The sequence below is a fragment of the Cydia fagiglandana genome, chromosome 4, assembly GCF_963556715.1.
Source record: "Cydia fagiglandana chromosome 4, ilCydFagi1.1, whole genome shotgun sequence".
Taxonomy (NCBI): Eukaryota; Metazoa; Arthropoda; class Insecta; order Lepidoptera; family Tortricidae; genus Cydia; species Cydia fagiglandana.
In genome coordinates, this window is record NC_085935.1 from 12775650 (window position 1) to 12797414 (window position 21765).

At 39.3% G+C, this 21765-nt stretch overlaps 1 protein-coding gene across 8 annotated transcripts in view; it reads left to right on the top strand.

The window, feature by feature from the left end:
- The first annotated feature begins 429 nt into the window (after positions 1-429).
- LOC134663788 (neural-cadherin) overlaps positions 430-21765 on the top strand; it is a 440784-nt gene continuing 419448 nt past the window's right edge. For 4 of the 8 annotated variants that reach the window (XM_063520278.1, XM_063520277.1, XM_063520279.1 and 1 more), the window contains exons 1-2: positions 430-646; positions 2261-3580. In XM_063520278.1, the coding sequence (XP_063376348.1) occupies positions 2296-3580 (1285 nt within the window). In that variant the 5' untranslated portion in view covers positions 430-646; positions 2261-2295. The remainder of the gene's footprint in view (positions 647-2260; positions 3581-21765) is intronic. The other 4 variants (XM_063520281.1, XM_063520284.1, XM_063520283.1 and 1 more) reach the window with 1 other exon arrangement.

Genomic DNA, 21765 nt, shown 5'->3' on the forward strand with positions numbered 1-21765 from the left:
GACTTTATCCAGGTACATCAGGTACTTAGGTACCTACTTAATTTCTTTCTGACAATTCTGACTAGTCCCAACTGCCTGACATCGCTAGGTAGGTAGAAATATGTGCCTACATTACATTAGTGGGAATAAGGCCGTGTATACATATTTTTGACAGGTGTCTATATTTAATACTTTGACTGTACCTAGCTAGAGATATAACATCTACAAGAAAAATGCGCTTGCATTCAGCAATTTAGTTTGGCGCTACAAAAAACCGATTTTGCTGCATGTGAATATCTTATAGGGTATAGCTTGCTACGTAGAATGTAAAGCCAACGTCCGAACACTACGTGAATAGGTGGTAGTCAAAGTAACTACTCAATAGCTACGCGAGTGTGGCGTTTTGTTTGTATTATATCGTAGAATACGAAAAGAAATGGGAGCTAGTGCAGCTAAGCAAAGGGGGTTGAAGCTCGTAGCCGGGCTAGGGTGGCGCGAGGGCGGAGGGAGGCAGAGGGCGTTCCGGCGCTCGATACGCGCGCGCGCCGCGGCCACGTTACTTCGTCAGTCGCGTTTCGCCGCTGTTGCGTTTGGGTTGTGTGCCGCTCGCCGGCGTCCATCTGTCAAACGCTTCGATATCGATGTTATACTCTTGTCGTTTTATTAAGTACGTATCTATTCAATTACGTAAAAATATTAAAATATATCTTGTAAACTACCTTTTATTTTGTACAGTGAAATCTGCCAAACGCCCGGTTTTGTGTTAACAGTTTAGGTATCTTGTTTACATTGAGATGTTTACACCCGAATTAATTAGAAAGATGACTTAAATTTCAATCAAAATTTAGTGCAGTAGATACAGTTTAAGCTTTATGTGATATATTGTCGTAATTATGGTGAAATTTTAGTGAAAAAGTTACGGTCTCGCCTGTTGTTTCTATTTGGAATCCCATTGGCAAATTGGAATTGGTGTTTGTATTTTGGTCGTTGGTCAGTGAGGATCCAGTGGAATCTGTGGATGAGTGAAATTCTCGTTGGAATTTAAAGAGGTTTTATTCAGAAAATGAATATGTGAATATTTGATGACAAGATTGGTAGCAGAGGGCGCGCGGCGCGGCGACGGCGCGACGGCAGTATTGATCGCGCGGGCGCGAGCGGCCGCTAGACGCGGCTGGCGTCGCCTCGCCTCCTAAAATAAAAGCTCTGCATGTGCGCCCTCGCCGACGCCGAACGCGCCCTCGCTCGCGTACTCTCACATGTCACGACTCCATTACTACCCCATTGCAAATGCCATTGACAACTTTCCTCGATTGGCAATGCTCAGATGGTGTTGTTGCTTTTCGGTGCATTTTTTTTACTTTACTAAAGCTGTATAGGTATAAGTATAGGTGAAAGGAATCGGAGGGTCAGCCGGTGCCCGGTACCTATTTTACAATATTATAAAAATTTGATGATTGTTCAAATCGAACGATCTATTTTTAGGTTAGGTTATACACTTATACCCACATTTCTAACTAGGTACTTGAATCTTACCTAAGACAGGTGTAGCCATGGGTGTAGCAATTCTCCCGTTGTAACTTAAATATCATTCACCGATATACCTAGGTACCTACTCTTAGGTTTAGGAATTACGATGTACCTATTACCTACGCTGTTGGTAGCTTAGGTATACCTACTAAGAGAAGTCCTAGGTCTTATTACACATATCATTATTCGCAGTACTTTATGCTTAGCTACATATTTTATCTACATTAATCAAGCCCTATTCCAAATTAACGAATAGGAATACTGAGATAGTAACAATACGAGTCTCTATTAAGGTCAATGCGAATAAGTTATCTTTTTACTGTCGTACTTACCTACCGTAGGTACCGTACCGTACACCGTAGTACTTATACCGTGTCGCCAGATGATATAAATAATCTTGAAAGATGTCCTCTCATAGGTACCTACTACTATTGTTTCTGTTTGGTTTCGTAGAATTAATTTATTTCAAGCATTGTTTACTAATTGATTTTAAAGAATGCTTCGTAGAACTGTATTGATATTACAGGGACTTCCAGTGTAGGTAGGTACTTACATTACTTACCTGTTTATTTAAATTCGATAGATGTACCGACAAAAATATCCTTCAGGACAATAAAATACGAACTTACACATACAAATTTTGATGTTTCCTTCGTATATGTAATATTGGTAAGCTAAATAGGTAGATTCTAAAGTATGACTCAGTAAAATCTGGTTTCTGAGGGTTTCTAAATGCGTACCTTTTGCTTTCTAGGTATGATACGGAGTAACTGATCAGTCGAGGTAGTGATGGCTCGCAGCATGCTAGCGGGCGCGGCGCTCCTGTGCGCCCTAGCGGCGCCACTGGCCGCTGTCACGCTGCTGCCCCACGACGTGCGCCCTGGACACGCCGTCCGCCACTTCGTTGGCAACCATTCCCATTACACCATGCTTGATTCCGAACTAGAGCCCTACTTCACTCTACTCGACGACGGTCTACTCATGACCATAGCCGACCTCGCTCCGCTTCTCGACCGACCTCTGAACCTCGCAATATTGGAGCAAACACCCTACAGCAGCGCCGCTCATTCCGTCCCACTACTCGTGGTTGATCGGAGGCGAATGCTCCATTTCCCTACCACCAACGGATTGCGCGGAGAAATACCAGAAAACGCTCCCTCGGGATCTGTCGTCGATTTGCCGCCTATAAAAGCCACATCACTGCATGATTCAGGGCCCGTCGCTTACAAAATTGTAAAAGGAAATGAAGATCCCATTTTCGCGCTACGTGACAAGATCAAGGGAGATATTGTGCCGGAAGTTAGATCGGTTATTACGGAAGGAGACGTGGAAATTATCGCTACACGTCCATTAGACGCCGAAGAGAAAAGCTCTTACGAAATAGTGGTTCAAGCGACAGATTTGCAAGGCACTAATAAGGCTAGTCTTCCAATTAGAATAGACGTCGCCGATGAAAACGACCACGCGCCCGCATTTGAACAAGACGTTTATTATTTCGCTGTAAATGGCACTATTGATGAAAACGGGCCTAATGGGACTGCACATTGGCAGAGATTTTCGAATATCGGTCAAGTGCACGCGTACGATGCTGATGGAGATCGCGTGTACTACTCGTTGACGGTGCCCAGTAATTTGGCTGTCATTGTGCCGCAAACTGGGGAGTTGATCCTGGCTGGCGAGCCGGATGGGCACGAAGTGGAACTGCGAGTGCTGGCGCACGACACGGGCTCGCCGCCGCGCAAGAGTCGCCCAGCGCGCGTCTTCATCGACTTCGTGGTACCTGAACGTAACGAACTCCCAGCGCTCCACCGTGAGAAGCGACGGGTGACACGTGCTGTGAGACCTACAAAACGTACGGAATTCTCCGAGGCCGATGGTGAAGTGGAAGGACGTTCGGTGTTTACACTTGAGAAGGAAACTGACCGCGAAACCTTCAAAATTCGGGACGAAAATCCGTGGGTCACCGTTGAGCCCAGTGGTGTAGTGAAAGTTAAAAAGAAGTGGGACTATGAGGAGCTTGGGCCTGAGAAGACAATTGACTTCTGGGTGACTATCACCAACGCTGGAAATGGAGGTAAGTTTAAGTTGCTTTGTTATGGTTAACCTCATTTTTATTGCCAACTGCCTTGATAAGGGTTCAATGATCGTAGGCCATTCCACCAAAAAAATTCAGACTTACCTAATTAATATAAATTGATTTAAGAAACACACAAGAATTAAGATAATATACACTCAGGAAATCTTATTTTTGAGTAGCTATACCTACTTAAAATTTTAAAAGTTAAAACCCTTTGACTTACAAATACTCGAAGGAAAGTCGTGACCAAGACTAAAACCTACGACGTCTATAGACGTCAAGAATTACCGGAATAATCCTGTGGTTATTAATTGTATAAGAATGCTTCTGTACATTTATTATGCCCTACTTCTGCGTTCTAAATACTAGTATTGATTTCTCATAAAAAATGAATTGAGTGTGAATTTACAGCAGCTTACCAAAGAAAAGTTTTGGTGCATTGCGCGTTGCGTCTGGGGCGCAACGTTTTGCGTTCGACAGTTTAATAGGTTTGACATGCCACAGTAATTAGAGCCGCTAATGAACTCACTTTTAACGCGATCGAACTATTCCACAATTCACGTAGTTCACAAAACAATATCTCCACACGATCAACAAATCGCTCGCGCCGCTTTTGTTTTATTTTTTTGTTCCGATGACACGCGGTGTTTCATTTTTTCCGCCGTTGTCCGATATGACGGCTCCATCAGGGGTGCGGGATAATGACAGGGGACTAAAGAAGCGAGGGAGTATGCCTATTGTTATTTGTCAGTATTGTTATGAGATTAAGCTTTCAGCTCCGGTGCAAGTTATGATTACGGTATTGCAAATATGGATATTGCGCAGACATTCGCTAATGCATACCAATTTGACATACTTACCGAATATGAACTTATACCTACTTACAAATTAATCCGGTGATACGGCACTAATTATAGACATAAAAGATGACGCGGGCGTAAAATCTACGGATATTTATCTATTAAAATAATTTTATAGTATACGGGCCACTTTCACCATCCCATTAACGGGGGTTAACCGGTTAAACCTGGAGTTACCATGGTTACTAGTACAATTTGACACTTGGTTAACAGTTTAACCGGTTAAACCCGGGTTAATGGGATGGTGCAAGTGGCACTAGGGATGCTAACCTATTAGTACCTACAAAATCGAGAACGACTCTATCGAATACTCTATGCTGTCAAAATAATAGCTTCATCAAAATTATGAGCGTTGATGGTGCCACGGGCGTGCAACCCTTTCAAATTTGAGCCCCACCGCAGGCACACGGGTACAAGAAGACATATCCAGTTAAATTACCGACATTAAACCTTATCTCATTGTTATAAGGTTTACTATATTATGTTTGTGTCTTCAATGGTACAAGCGAGTTGATTGCATCCATCTACTTTTGTTTTTATCGCCGTGAAAAGGTTCGCTTTTTTATCGCTATCTAATTTTGATTTTGAATAATGTCTTCATCGCGTTATAGTACGTTCCTACACCCAGCTTATCGGGCAGGCGGCAACAGACTTCACTTGTTTATTATTTACCAGACGAACTATCTAAAGGGCCCGTAGGTTTGAGTTCTTCTCTCACTCTCACTAAGCGTAAGCTTGAGCGAGATGGTGCGGTGCGTGCTCGGCTGCTCGCTTGCTCAGGATATCATGTTTTTCAATTTAATTTTGTAGTAAGTTTTAACAAAAAGAGTAATCGATGAAAACAAAATTTATAATTGCATAAATTGTTACATATTTATATAAGTAGTTTGTTTTAGACCCATCTTCGTGATTTTTTTCTAACGAGGGGATGTCAAAAAATCTGATGTCGGATCGATGAAGTCACTAGAGAAAATTCAAGATTGATCATTTAATTTTTGCCAACCGTATTGTGATCTAAAAAACCGGTACGATTTTTAGGGTTCCGTACCCGAAGGGTAAAACGGGACCCTATTACTAAGACTTCGCTGTCCGTCCGTCCGTCCGTCCGTCCGTCTGTCCGTCTGTCTGTCACCAGGCTGTATCTCACGAACCGTGATAGCTAGACAGTTGAAATTTTCACAGATGATGTATTTTTGTTGCCGCTATAACAACAAATACTAAAAACAGAATAAAATAAAGATTTAAGTGGGGCTCCCATACAACAAACGTGATTTTTGACCGTTGTTAAGCAACTTCGGGCGGGGTCAGTACTTGGATGGGTGAGCGTTTTTTTGCCTTTTTTTGCATTATGGTACGGAACCCTTCGTGCGCGAGTCCGACTCGCACTTGCCCGGTTTTTCAAAAACCCCGCTCCTTAAACCTAACGCACCTTAATGGGTTTAGAACTTCGGTCAAAATGCTTTTTGAATATGTGTGAAGCTGGCTTGACGGGTAATAATTAAAATACACCTGCAAGCGGATCTAAAGGCGCACTAGAGCATGACGTATCGTGTCCTGCACCCGATTACTCCTAACAATTGTCGTTCCCATCACGACATAAATTTGTTTACATCATTTTGACGTTTTCGTTTTACCTTCCCTCGCTTGAAAACAAATTACTGCCACAATTGAGGAAAATAGACTTTACACTTTCATAATTCTTGAAATTTTCCTTTGTTAATGGGCACAGGAAAATCTCGTAATAAAGGTAAGCACCTATACCTACTTACTTTAATAAGAGATTTGATTTTCCTGTTCTCTTCACAAAATTAACCAAGGTACCTATTTGTTGATGCTCAAAGCGTTTCTTTTCAATGTTTCGATTATAAAATGTTTAGTTGAAAAATTATCCGGTGCTTGTCTACTTTTGTTGCATACAGTGACATAATGACATAAGTACGTGTATGCACTTGGATCATAATAAAAAAAATGTTTTCACTTCTCGAATCCCGATTGTATTGAAGTTTTCAAACAAGGTTGCTCAGGCTCAGGACAGGACTCAGGATCCAACACATTTATTTCCCTAGCAAGAAATTCTGGATTTAAATCTACTATATAGGTACTACCGTAAATGACCTGCGAAGGCTACAGCTGTCTTCTGCGGTGGATTGAGTGTAATGACAGTCATGGTTAGGATTGCACGCGCCTACTTACTTAGATGACCATAAGAAATCGCGTCTCCTCGCGTGCATATTATTTGCTCACCGGTCCGCGTGGAATTCCCATTAGGAATCGTGTCGTGTCTGTCATAGCGGAATGGAAGCGACAGGTTGCGACCACCGTGCAGAATGCGTGGATAATCGGGGACCTGTCGCACGGCCTCATCTCGCTTCCGATTCCATCCACCGTGACGATCACGACGGCGTGATGTGGAATGCTAGCTTTTGATTTATTAAAATGAATGATGAGCGTTCTCAGCCAAGATTAATGTAGGATATTGTAGTGATACTGTTCTATTTATAAAACTGTTGATTTTACAGTACCTAATAGGTATATGGTTTATGGTTTTGCATCCAAAAGTAATAAGGTAATTTAATCGTCTTTGCCGCTGTTTATGTTGTGGTTTTAATAATAAAATAATGGAATATCAAATTCAATTCACCAGGTTTTTTCTTGTAGAAAATAGATAAACATTAGAATCTGGTTCATTCATATCTACACTAACGAGCAAAGTTTAAGCAGTGTTGAACTTTCTAAAGCTACGTACCCCACGTTGTTTTTCACAAGTTTCGTTTATTTAGTATGATTCTAAAGTATAGCGGAACGTACTGAAACTTTGTTGGGGTCAGGCCGGGATGCACAAGTATAAGTTGAAATTGAAATACTTGACCTCATCCCTGGTTTACCTACTCCACGTTCAATAGTCGAAATGAGTAGGAATTTACGAAATTACTATTTAATTGTAGATCACTTCACTAAGGTAGAAAACAAAAACGCTTCGATGCAAAAATTTAAAATTAGGTATCTACATGTCATCATTAAAATTTATGACAACCTACTCCTACTTCTATCTATTTTATAACACCAATCTGTATAATGAAATAACATTGAAGAATTCCTAATTAAATAATAAAAACATTCAATGGTCAAATGGTCAAGAATCATTTTATAGACTTGAATAAAATTACACTGTCTTAGAAATAACCGTCATCTTGTAACAGGCTTATCTGTTGGGATGGTGACTTGACTGTTTATAAAAAGTTTGTAGTAGCAGAAACCGGTTAAACGAAATCTAACTAAACAATTACAAAGCGTGATCTTTCCATTCCAACTGTCGCCGGCGCCGTTTCAGTAAATCGTGGAATGATTGTGGGCGCACTAAATCTTTCTGGATCATCAGGAAACTAAAAAGTCGTGGTCCAGTTGGGTATTATCGTGTCTTATCAAAACAAATCGAGAGCAGTTGTTTAATTAAAACATTTCTGGGTAGGCCGTGGTGGGTGGCCGCCCGAGGCGCGCACTATACCCGCGCCCGGCCGTACAGGGAAATCTAATCATTATCCTTACTAAAGTTTGTTTCTTTTTATTACAAATATCGTGATCGAGCATTATATCTCTCTCGGCTGGCGTGCAGCGTCTTCAATCTGTCTTCTTATTTTTAAAATATGTTCATTAGTTTAAATTTAATTATAATTAGATATACGAATAAAACATGTAAATATTTAAGGTAGTCGACATAAAAACAAACAAAATGTACCGTCAAAAATATGTGTTAAATGTAGAGTGATTTTTTAATATACATATTATGTAGTTTAGTTACCTAGTTGTTGGGTTATTTGAAGCATCCTTGCCTAGTTAAACAGTGACGAAACAATTTGGAGCAAAAGCCGTCAAGTAGCGTGTCGTCGGAGGTACTCGAGGGCGCCTCGTCAAAGCACCTTTGTCTGGCGAAAAGCGTCTATTGGCGAATTAATTCCGTACTCGCCTGCGCCTCCGTCGCTCTTTGTGCCACCAATCAAACGCTTTGAAGTTGTTATTGAAACGCTAATTATTCATGTTTATCAACTAGTCCTTGTATTGACTTCGTGCAGAAAAAGGGTTAATTCTTCATAACTTCATTAAAAAATAACTAAGAATAGACGCGGAAAGCCCTTCCCCTATCTGGCTACCTATTACCTAAAACGAGCAGACACGTTATCGCTCAAAATCACTCAGTACGTAATAGGTATGGAAAAAACGGACAAGGCGAGCCGATCCCAGATGGGACATGGCATAACGCAGGCAAATGATGATAATTTGATTATAAAGCTTATTATAGACATGTTTATCTTGCGGTAGAGTGGGGCAATAAAGCGGAACAGGTGCGCCTCGAAGTGGACGGCACTTTAATCCAGTGAGATCGACGGCACAATGCAAGAGAACGATAACCAATCCCAAGAGCTATCAATTACGGGAAGCGGGCTTCAGTTTGCGCAAACGGTTTTGTTTCAATTCTTAAATATAACAAGTGTGCTAAATCAATAATTCTCTAACTAACGCAGCCCTGGTAAACTAAATTATCGTTCGTTTTTAGGGTTCCGTACCCAAAGGGTAAAACGGGACCCTATTACTAAGACTTCGCTGTCCGTCCGTCCGTCCGTCCGTCCGTCTGTCACCAGGCTGTATCTCACGAACCGTGATAGCTAGGCAGTTGAAATTTTCACAGATGATGTATTTCTGTTGCCGCTATAACAACAAATACTATAAAAACAGAATAAAATAAAGATTTAAATGAGGCTCCCATACAACAAACGTGATTTTTGACCAAAGTTAAGCAACGTCGTGAGTGGTCAGTACTTGGATGGGTGACCGTTTTTTTTTGTTTTTTTTTTAGCTTTTTGGTACGGAACCCTTCGTGCGCGAGTCCGACTCGCACTTGCCCGGTTTTTGTTGATGCTAGCACGTGATAAATTTTGCTTGTCATTTCCGTAACTGTAAAATGATGGCGGTAGCATTTCTACTGAATATTAGACTTATTTTCGGTCGGCACGCGCGGGTCTTTTTGCTTTACTCAAACACCCGTGGTTAGGGATTGCAATCCGGACTGGTTTTGAATCCGGCCGGATCCGGCCGGATTTTGGCCTCAATCCGGCGGATCCGGCCGGATCCGGCCGGATTGGTATTGCGGATAAAAAATTCATCAAGTCACGTATTTTATCATGTTTTTAGCGTTATATGCGAAGTTAAGGATATTTTTTAATGGATTAATAAAACGGGTGTCTTAACAGGAGACCTAGGCTCTCCGAAACATGTCGCGCGAGTAACTAAAAACAAGTGAGTCTAAACCGTAAATTATTCAATGTTAGTATGTCTCACAACAGTTTAATTCGATGACGGCTGTTTTAAGTTTCAAAAATCAACGTTTTCATTACTTAACCACAAATAAAATCTTCTTTTTCTCTTAAAATATCTATAGCCCAACCCACATTTCCAACAAAAAGGTGCTCTCAATTCAACCATTTTAGTTTTAGCAAACAAAATCAATAAACGTGTATACCTATACAAGTACATTTAGTAGCATAATAATAACAAAATAACATATAAATAATAATAATAAATAAATATTATAGGACATTTTTACACAAATTGACTAAGCCCCACGGTAAGCTCAAGAAAGCTTGTGTTGTTGGTACTCAGACAACGATATATAATATACAAATACTTAAAATTAAATATATAGAAAGCAACCATGACTCAGGAACAAATATCTGTGCTCATCACACAAATAATTGTCTTTACCGGGATTCGAAAACCCAGGATCGCGGCTCCACAGGCAGGATCACTACCCACTGGCTAGGTCAGACCGGTCGTCAAAATTTTATAAATATTTATTCATTATATTTTAAATGCAGGTAACACTTATTATAAGTACAAAATAAAACGAAAGAACATGTACATTAAATTACAATGTAACAACACAATAAATTGAATATAAACCAATCCAGTACTTACGGTGCACGGAAATCTCACGACATATATTTCGTCGGCTAGAAGACTGGCGTCAACTAACAAACAAGTTGTTGTGTTGCTGTTTGCGAGCGAGAAAATTCGAATACTGGCGAGAACTTTTAAATTTTAGCAGTGTTTTAAGCTGTTATTTTATATTTTAGCGCTTTATTTCACTTTACCGGATCCGGGACCGGATCCGGTGAATTTTGCCGGATCCGGTATCATGAAAAATGTGCCGGATCCGGCCGGATTACCGGATCCGCCGGACCGGATTGCAATCCCTACCCGTGGTATATCGAGAATCGGTTCATTGTGTCGGTCACTCACTTCGCACTTCGGTTATTACTTAGCTATTCTATTTCGATTGATATTTTAATGAATCAATTCTCCGATTATAAACTGTGAAAGATTGAAGTTTTTTAGTTATGCAATCGTGACTTCCATAATTGTTTATTATCATAAATGTATTAAATATTTACATCATTTATTAGGTCCTACACACACTACGAACATTGTTTTTATACAAGTGCTAGATGTTATGTATGATAGGATTGATAGGTACCTACAAAAATGAGTAAGATTTATATTTATTTACTCAGTAAAATTTACTCTGTACCTACTGTTATCAAAAGGAATGATTAATAAATGAAATCCATGTAGCCGACGACTAACGTTAGCAATTTTCATTACCTTAAATAATAATCAAATTTGGAGAAGATACAGACTTGATATTTATTTGTGTCTACTTAATAATAACATAAGTAATTACTACAAACTTCGTAACTTCTTATAGATCAATTGATATATAGAAATAAATTTGAAATACATAGCTCATTTGACCTATCGTTTGATCTGCACTTTCAATATAGGTACATTCAGTAGAAGACAAATGACGCGCAGCAGAGACGCTCTGCTGAATCGATAATTGAATGCGATTTAGTGTGGCGGTCGTCTAGTGTTGAGCACTGGCCGCTGGAATCGCAATTGGCACATCCTGACTAGGGACACTTGGTTAACCAAGTGTTAGACACGTACTCATACTGACCAACATGGGTGCCGTTCATGATTTCAATATTTATCTTTACTCTCTAAAGATAAGTGCGTTTATAAAACAAACTATTGACTCTGTTTCGAGTGTTCGCGCTGGTTAAATATTTGATGAAAACAGTGTCCAACAATGCATATTGACCTAATGCCGCGCGTTTGGGAGCCACCTGCTATTGCGCGGTTGATTCGAGTCGCAGACCAGTTACGGTTCGCCTGCTTGTTTGTCGAATTCACTCAATCAATGGCAATGGGTGCGGGCGCGTCGGTCGCACAACAATCGGCGCACATTCCCCTCATTGTGTCCACTCGCCGCAATTACACCAACGGGAAAACATAAAATGTCATTAGCGACATTTTTTACTCGTTGAAATGAATTATGTAACAACTTATACTCTTTCCAAATTTATCAGCATATTTGTTTGTTTTTATTAAGTTCATTTGTGACGCTTACGACGTTTTAGAAGCGATCGCCGATGCGCACTTCCTACGAATGACCCCAGTTGCCCAGTATGATCAGCACATCTGCGCGTATTCGTTTTATTCAGATGGCATTATGAGGATGCGCGTAACGAAAAATAAAAACAAACATTTTTCATTTCAGGCAGTCCCATTTGAGTAAATAAATACTGAAAAAGGTTTAGTACAGTCAACTGTAAAAATATGGGTGTAGACAACTTCACTGACATAAGAGTTATGGGACATATTTTTGAGATTATTTGTACACCCATTTTTTTACAGTTGACTGTACTTATATATACGTGCGCGGTAAAAATATGTATAATTTATGCCCAAATGTTATTACCAAAACCAGATATTTAAATGTCGAATATGTGGAAACGGAAATTTATGTGCAAATAAAACTCACACTCCCCTAAGGAATACCTACTGTGGTACAATAAAATTGGAGCCGAAATGAGGTTTGCTTTGCAATATATTAAATTAGCTTGATGTATTACGTCCGCAAAGATCAATCCAACATGGCTTACTTAGGGTTTCAAGTCCAGCTTTAATGAAATTTTGCACCCTCCCTAAATAAATATAAATTACACGAAGTTCTGCTGTCAGTCTGTTTACTTCCTGATTCCTGACTGATCAAGAAATGTTTTGAAGTTTTTTGAGTTGTGTTAATTTATGTAAGCGATTGCATATAGCTATCTCTTCTCAGTTTTGCACCATGAATTACCATCTTGGATACTTAATTATAAATCAAAACTTAAAAAATAAAATAAGGGTTAAATGCAATTGAATAAAAGGATAAGTCACCCCAAAGTATCTATTTACAGATGTCTCGGCGTAAATTAATGGTATTAGACACCGGTCCCTTTTGATTTTGCGACGAAAAAAGACTTGCAAATTGAAAAGAATATGTCATTCAAGACACGGGACTCAACCTCATTTCTTTGAATTATGCTTACTCTAATACCTACGATGATATTACATGAAACTTGAAAGAAAATGTAAGTTTTAGTTTCGAAATTCTGAAAACGTGTTCTAGTTTTCTTAGGGCCGCTTGCACCATTCACTAACCCGGGGGTTTACCGGTTAAACCTGGAGTTACCATGGTTACCAGTACAATTTGACACCGGGTTAACGGTTTAACCGGTTAACACCGGGTTAGTAGGATAGTGCAATGTGCAAGTGGCGCTTAAAATGTTACAGTCTCTAAATTGTCTTGTGATTTCTAAACACTGTAATATAAATAATTAAAACGTAATTTTAAGTGCTAAATAAGTCTTGTACCAATTATACTAAAAAAGTTCCAGTTGATTTTTGAATGCCACAATTGACTCAAAAAGGAACCGCTCTCAAAACTAACCAGGTCGTCTCTCCGCCAATAGCTCGTGCATATATAGGTAAGGTAGATCGGCTGCATTGATCTCAGTCGTGAGTCGTGAGTCGCTCACACCTCGGCCCTATAATTAGTTCTAACACACTGTAAACAGCGCCGGAGTGCCGCGATCTCAGTCTGCCCATTTATAAGGCTTTCACTATGATTGTGATTTGATTGCGGTCATTTGCTCGTCCTCCTAAATGGCGCGGCCGCGATGCCTTACACGAGTTACACGCTCGACCGACGTGAGAGATGCGCTTGTACCTTGTACTGTCTAATAAATTACTTTTACCTCTATTTGATTTTCTGACACTTCTATTTGACGACCGGTCTGGCCTAGTGGGTAGTGACCCTGCCTGCGAAGCCAATGGTCCTGGGTTCGAATCCCAGTAAGGGCATTTATTTGTATGATGATACAGATATTTGTTCCTGAGTCATGGTTGTTTTCTATGTATTTAAGTATTTATATATTATGTATATCGTTGTCTGAGTACCCACAACACAAGCCTTCTTGAGCTTACCGTGGGGCTTAGTCAATTTGTGTAAAAATGTCCTATAATATTTATTTATTTATTATTTATTTATTTATTAAAAACGCTTGTCGTCCATGTCCTTAGGTATGTCAGATATTCGTTCTTTTAATTTGAATATGATAAGCATTAAATACTTACTGTTCGCGATGCGACTATCAACATAAGAGTGGTCGTTAAGTAAGATCGATTGGTTGTATGTTATTTCTAATAACATTTTGAGCCATCATCGTTTCCCAACATCGAAACCAAACAACGATCAATTAATGAAGCAATACATCTCCGTCATTCGCGGCGCGGCGCGTCTCGGTACGCCATCAATACCGTGTCATGTCCGTGTTGGTAAGAGGCTTCGCTCCACAGGTACAACACACTGGCCTATTATACCCTCGACCGCTCGCACGACCTCGCGTCTTCCAAATATCAAGTTCAAATGCTCTGTAATAAGCTATTTGAAAGGAAATGTACATTAACATTTCTCGATTGTTTATTTTTGGTAAACAAAACTTCATGCGGCTCTTTATTTTTGAGGAAGGGATAAAATCAATACCGGTAACATATGGCTCCATTTCAGTTGCCACGGTCAATTGAGTCCCTCGTTGAATTTAGAAAATGAATTCGGCTCGGTATTGCACCGACCCCTTTATCGATATGAAAATCCGGTCTATTGTATAACCAGTGAAAGGGAATCACTCACGCGTCTACATAAACTGAGTTACCTAGTTACGATTTTCCGAGTTTTTATTCCCTAGGCTCCATTATATTGTGGTAATCTATAAGCAAATACCGAGCCCGTCAGCAAATTCTCGACGCACGGCGAGCCTACCGCGCCACCGTGTGCAATTTATGCATGCACTTCATTCCGCATTGTTCGGTTTCGCAATAGCCGTGCTCGAGAGCCCTCCTCAACCACGATTGACATTCACAGCCGGTGCCAGACGGCTCAGAAACTTCCCCCTACCTTGTAGATTGTAAAGCAAAATACGTAAAGTTAGCAAGAGTTCTTGGGAACTAGACGGGATTGTTTTATCGGTGGTAAAGTTTAAGTAGACTATTATTACAGTTACATGTATGTTCTATTCTAAGCCTACGATAAACTGACGCCCTATGTCAATTTCAAATGTGTAAGTATTTAATTTTGCTACTTAGTACAATTTTTATACGACAGTCTTGAAGTGCCATTCTGATTCGATTACCCAGGTAACTTTCATGCATAATCGTCGTAAATGTAGAAATGCGTAAAATATGGAATAATAATTTGTATCGTAAATTCGGGATGAACAGTTCATCTAGCTAGAAATTTAGATTGTAGTAACTCGAACACTAAAAGCTGCAAGTTTTGAACGGTACTTTATAGAACACGTGAAGCTATTTATTATACATCGCTGCATTACTTTGCTATAATAGAAACACGCTCAAACCTTACTGGCGCCGAGGGCTAAAGCCTGTTACATATTTGATAGGATATTGTTTGTAATAAAGGTTCACTTTGAACTTTGTGCACTACGAGAGTGGCAAGGCAAGATGAGCGATAATTCTAACCGGCATTTCTTGGACATTTCTACGAGTACTATGATGACAGATTAATTAAATAGTTTCCTAACTTGCTGTGTATTTAATTTACGTAAGTACAAAAGACAACGAATGTTTAGAGACGAGACAGAGACTTACAAAAGCAATCAAAATTAAGTTGAAAATGAGCATCGTGTGCAAATTGTTTTTGCTTGCCGTACGAACTTACTACTATCGTGACGACGTACTTTTGTGAACGAGTACTATTTCTCACCGTACCTAAGTCGAAAATTGTAATCCAAATTTGATTGCACTAATCTATTTGGTCTTAGATTAGCGCTAAACCTTAAGCTTAAGCCTTAGGCCCCTATGCTATTTCATATTATTTAAAGACACTTAACTAAGCGTCATTTGTCGGTTTTATAACATGGAACAATTGTATCTAGATGCTTTGCGCTTACAAATAAAGTGTCCTTTTTTTTCTTCATAATATCTAACGTTTAAAGTCGATTTCCATGAAGAACTCAGTCAATGTAGGAGTTTCCTTCGAAGTGGCTCTGCCAAAGTTCAAATTCTCATGCATGTAGCGGATTATCCCACACTACTTAGTTCAGAATCAACAACTATTGCGGTACACTACAAGATACAAGTACAGTAAGTGCCGGGTCACAAAGGCCACAAGTTCGTGTTTCAAACTGAATTACAACTAAATATAGTCTGTACAAGTTTCTAATTATAGTCGGAGGTGGTACGTGATGCATTGCTCGCAGCTGCCATATTTCAACGGCTTACATTTAAATAACACATTTCTATTGGTTTCTGTACTCTATGACTATAACTTGTCTAGTTTTATTGATTTTAACGTCGCCGGCGAGTTGTAGATGAGATCTACGTAATTTTCAGATAACGCTAATTCTAGTTTTTGTTGTTTGTGAAATCAATATCGATTTTCTGTTGAAGTTATTATATTAGTGTTATTACCTACAGTGGCTACAGTTAAACTAACTTACAACTCTTCTTCTTTTTTTACAATTAGGTATGTTTGGATCTTTACCTATTGGAACTTCCAGAAAATGTTTACTTCGGTTCCTAAATAGTGTTCCTGTTGTGTAGTAGCTTCGTTTGATTAATTTAGTAGTAAGATACAAGGGGAACACAATAGCGCATACTTTATTAAGATTTACTGCACCTCTGGGCCGAAGGTGCATTATCAGCGGGGTTGTCATTCCCGACGCGGACCTAAGGCAAACCAGTAAGCGTGATCTTATTTAGTGTACATTCGTAGGGGGTTTGAAGTCACAGGTATTTTGGTTGGTTTTGGGTGAAAGGCTCATCTGTGCTCGCTAAGCGATGGGGACAGGTCAGGCTCCTGGCCCCTGGGAAATATACCGAGGGCCATAACGTGGTTGTGGCCCTCGCCACGCGGCCAGTGACCAAGTAATTAATGCTCTCCTGCCCCTACAAATACCAAGCGTAATCGTCGAATTTGGCGAAGTACATTAAGACAATAAACTGAGTTTTCTCAAAAAATCTTAATTGAAAATATGCAGCATCTTATACTATATCGGAAGCAAAATTAATACATCATTTAAGGCAAGGCTTAGAACAGCGAGCAAATCTGTAAGAATTTAAACTGTTTTTACGTGTTTAGTTAAATGAGTGTGCAGTGGCACACAGTAAAATTGTATCATTTAGCTAAACTCTTTTAATTTAACCTATTACTTAAGTTGGTTCAAGAACTTCATAAAGTGAGATAGTCAAGTCATAAGATTTTTTTCCGCGAGGGTGCATCTCATTCGAAATACGACGTTACATTTTTCGGATTACGAGGGACATTTAATAATGACTTCTATCCTGTTCTCACAGAACTTGCACTTTAATTAACCTCATTAAATTTCTTACCACAAAAAGGATAATAGTTGTAAACGACGTGGAATTTAAGCACCAGGATGTCCAACAATTATCTATGTAATGTTTAAAAATTCCAAAAGAACCAAGAGGTTTTGGATTCCTACTAGAAAAAATATTTTAAATAGTAAAATAAATACACTTCGTCATTTAACGACCAGCTTCACCAAACTTTTTGCTCTCTAATCTGAGCTTAAACTACTTTACCTTATATTGACTCTATAAGTCATATAGGTAACATATTACTATTACCGACAAAAATCTGCCTAAAAACTGGGTATATCGCATGTTTTCAATTTTTGCCTGTAAAGTCGTTTATGGTGTTGCTATGCTATCAAAAATTCTCGGTATTTCCTGCCATGAATCATGAGTATAATAATTACTTACTCTTCCTACCCATTCATCTATCAACTCGGACTTTATGCTAGCGTTTTAAAAGCAAAAGGGCACATGACGCTGTTAAGCGAAAGCACCCGCGATCTTTCCATTCTTTAATGTTGAAGTTATACGTTGTACGTGATCTGGAATAAAGAACGTATCTGCCATTAAAATATAAAACATACATAAGACCTTTTACAACCTAGATTTTCACAACTGCAATAAACTACGGTTGTTTAATTTTTGCCGGGCATTGCGTGCTTTGATTAATCGTTTAGGAAAAGAGTCCGCAAAAGCTGTTATTTAGGTATTTGGGATTTGTGGCTGTTTAATTGATGCAATTATTCTTGCATTAAGGTGTAGTTATTGCGTGTGAAACAAGCAATTATAGACTTTATCGCTACAGTCAAAAGAGGTTTCATGATAAACAATTATGATTCGAATACCTCAAGTGCCTGATTGTGGGAACTTGCATACTGCTCTTCGAAATATTGCCGTCCTCTTAGTTTAAAGTTAGTTCCTAACGTTATGTTTAATATGCTGTCAGTATTTAAATTTACAGCTTGCAGCTCTATTATAACTTGGTCCTTACTAACCGTAGTAATTGTGGCCTAAAATCGGAGAAGAGCTTAGTAACTATCCTGGAATATATTTATACTTATTATCCGCACTTACCTAAATGCGGGCATTGTAATTGTAACCTACTTAAATGTGCTTACTGTTTATGTTATTCAGTCAAATCCCTACTAATATTATTAATGTGTTAGTACCTCCTCATTAAGGAATGCAAATCGGTTATTTTTTGTATGGAAATAACCGCGGTTTCGGTTAAAAAACCGGGCAAGTGCGAGTCGGACTCGCGCACGAAGGGTTCCGTACCATAATGCAAAAAAAAACAAAAAAAAAGCAAAAAAAAACGGTCACCCATCCAAGTACCTACTGACCACTCCCGACGTTGCTTAACTTTGGTCAAAAATCACGTTTGTTGTATGGGAGCCTCATTTAAATCTTTATTTTATTCTGTTTTTAGTATTTGTTGTTATAGCGGCAACAGAAATACATCATCTGTGAAAATTTCAACTGTCTAGCTATCACGGTTCGTGAGATACAGCCTGGTGACAGACGGACGGACGGACGGACGGACAGCGAAGTCTTAGTAATAGGGTCCCGTTTTACCCTTTGGGAACCCTAAAAACCGATTATTTCCATACAAAAAATAACCGATTTGCATTCCCTACTCCTCATACTTAAACTGCTCAACCAATTTAGATGAAATTTGGTATAGAGATATTTCGAGTCCCGGAAAGGACAGGTTTTTTTTTACCAAGAAAATAACATTATTTTTCTACGAAGTCGCGGGCAGATGTTTTAAGTTATAGAGAGTAAGTAATGCAGAGTTGTGGAACAAATCTCTTTGAAGAAGACTAAAAGCTCCGGTTCTGACGTTTAATACTTACCTATCTAACGGACTTAACTGATGGTGATGTCGTGCATCGACTATTTGTCCGATTCGTGCCCGGCCATTATTAATATTTTTATACTCTCACACCTTGTGTGATAATATTCACATGCTTATTTCACGCTTCAACGTTACAAAGAACTTTTAACTCTAACAGCCCTTTCTCATGGTTGTGTTTTCGTTGCATACTATAATAAAATAAGAGCTTGTAGAAGTTGTATAATACGATTGCGAAAGCGTTTTAACAATTTTGGTCAACGCTTTTAATGGTAAAAGCTATGTAGTTGATGTTTTTGTCTTGCGGTTGGTGTACGTACAAAAAAAAAGTTATTTGAACAAGTAGACCAGCAGAAAATAAATTTATGTATGAATGTAATTTGATTTATCGACGTTCAAGCTTCAAGCACTTTTTAATGGATATAACGATTGGATTATGAATAGCCTTTTCACTAAACAAATTACTTGAATCACTAACATATTTATAGACCCCAGGGGTCGTGACACCCACTGGCATTTGATGTGGACTTTTAAATATTTACGTTATGAACATGCCATATTTTTCTATATTCAAAAAAATGTTTATATTTTTATTGTTACCTATTTCTTAGAAACTTGAAATTTTTTAATTAATGCGTCATCATTAGTTTGTAACCGATAATAATAAAATCCGTGGAGTTTGGATGAAACCTTTTCACACTCGTTTCATTCTCACAACTACACTTTTATCATTGCACATATTGAACGGAATATAAAAAAAATCCAATCCAATCGAAAACCACAGATTTATAGCATTTCTTCGTAACTACACTCGAGCTGGCAAGTTAGTCACATTCAATTTACAGCGTCGCCAATTGTTTGCAGCAACTGAAGTCCCCTGAACCGAACAATACTATAGTTTGAAACGGGCAAGCAGCTAATGAAATTACCTGCAAGTCCTGCAACAATGAGCTCCGTGGTCGTACTTTGTGGAATAGTGGCTATGTTCGCTAAGTTACTTAGAAAGGCGCAAATGTATTAGGTTAGTTATATACGTAAGTCGTTTTGAAATGGTAGCAGTGCGCAGCTGCCCCACTTAGGAACCGACGCGGACGGAAGTCCGGCCAGTTAATGTCATCGATCGCGTTTAATTAAAAATAAAAGTTTTGTTGAACAAATAAACTGTTTATTTTGACGTTTATTTAAAGAGGACAGTATGGTGTTTTCTAAATTGTATGAATCTGTAATCGTATTGAGGGTTTGTTAGGTTCAATGAGCACTTCCTAATAACTTAGGCGCTATTATTTAACTGTATAGAATAAGGGAAGGCCCAGAGAGGTGCCGAATATACGGTATTCGGCCAAATTCACTATTAGGGCATCAGTGGCGTAGCTAGAGGATATGGCGCCCGGGGCAGGCACCAAATTTGCCGGAGGGCCAGATTACCATCCGCATTTCACACTTCACAGTGGTGGTAAATACGACTGACGAAAGTATCCCTGCTGTGCCTTTGGCAAGGCGGAGAGGTAGTCTTTTGCCCATTTTGGCGCCCCCCCTTGGACGGCGCCCGGGGCACGTGCCCCCTCCAACCCCCCCTAGTTACGCCACTGTAGGGCATCTCTAAGTACACCTGCATTTTTTTGTTAATTTTAACTTTATGAGCAACTTCAAAGTATAATATGTATAAATAAATAGTTTATTCATTCATGTAACCTTATTAAAAACTTAGACTAATTAATTTAACTAATTTTGCCTGTAAATTAACATGATATTGTGTTAACCGTAAATTACAAATTTTATATTTGTTAAATTAACACAAAACTATTCTGAGATAATTCCAATCGGCTATCACACAGCATCTTCTGAAGATTAGGATAAGAACATGTAAAAAGAGATAGACGGAGTCGACACACAAATATAGCTCTATTGTTACCGTATACTTTTTAAACTAGTACATTGTTACGCTAGGAATCAGAGATGCACGATTGTTTGTGGCATAACTAACCGTCCGCGAGATACCTTCGCCACAATCCAAGCCTCGGGCGAAATTGCACTTCATTTGCGTGCACCGCTTCCGCGCCACTGCAATGTTCTCACGCCCTCTCGTGCTCTCCGGGTCCGGTCCGGCGCGGCATCACCCGACATTCCCGCAGTGATAGATAGATCGTTATCGAACCTACTAATAATGCGTCGACACATGCGCCATCATGAGATATTATTTAGTTTTACGCCTTATAATTATACTCGTCTACATTACGAGATTGCTCCCCACAACGAGCGTATTTTGCCAAGTCATCGTTCTCTCACGAGATGAAATGTAAGTGGGGTCATTTATGAGTGTTGTTTCTATAAGGAACGGAGGCTGTATGGGACCGGCACAAAAATACGAGACCGCGCATAGAAACGTGTTTAATCGGCGATGCTGGCTATAGTGGCTATGCAGCCCCGGGCCTATCTATTCGAACGGTACGGCGGTATCACACGTGCACATAATGGTAGGAGCTTACGATGCAGCTTTTGATATCGTAATTAAGCCCAGAATGACCGGCGGGCGGCGGCGATGAATACATAATGTTTATTTTATAAGTAGGCATAATTTAAAATTTTAATAACTCCGCCTGAATGGTTATTAAATCAACGGCCGACGTCTCTCAGGAATTAGTCTCGACACATCGTAAAGTAAATCTTGAATAGAGCTTACGGAATGGATATCT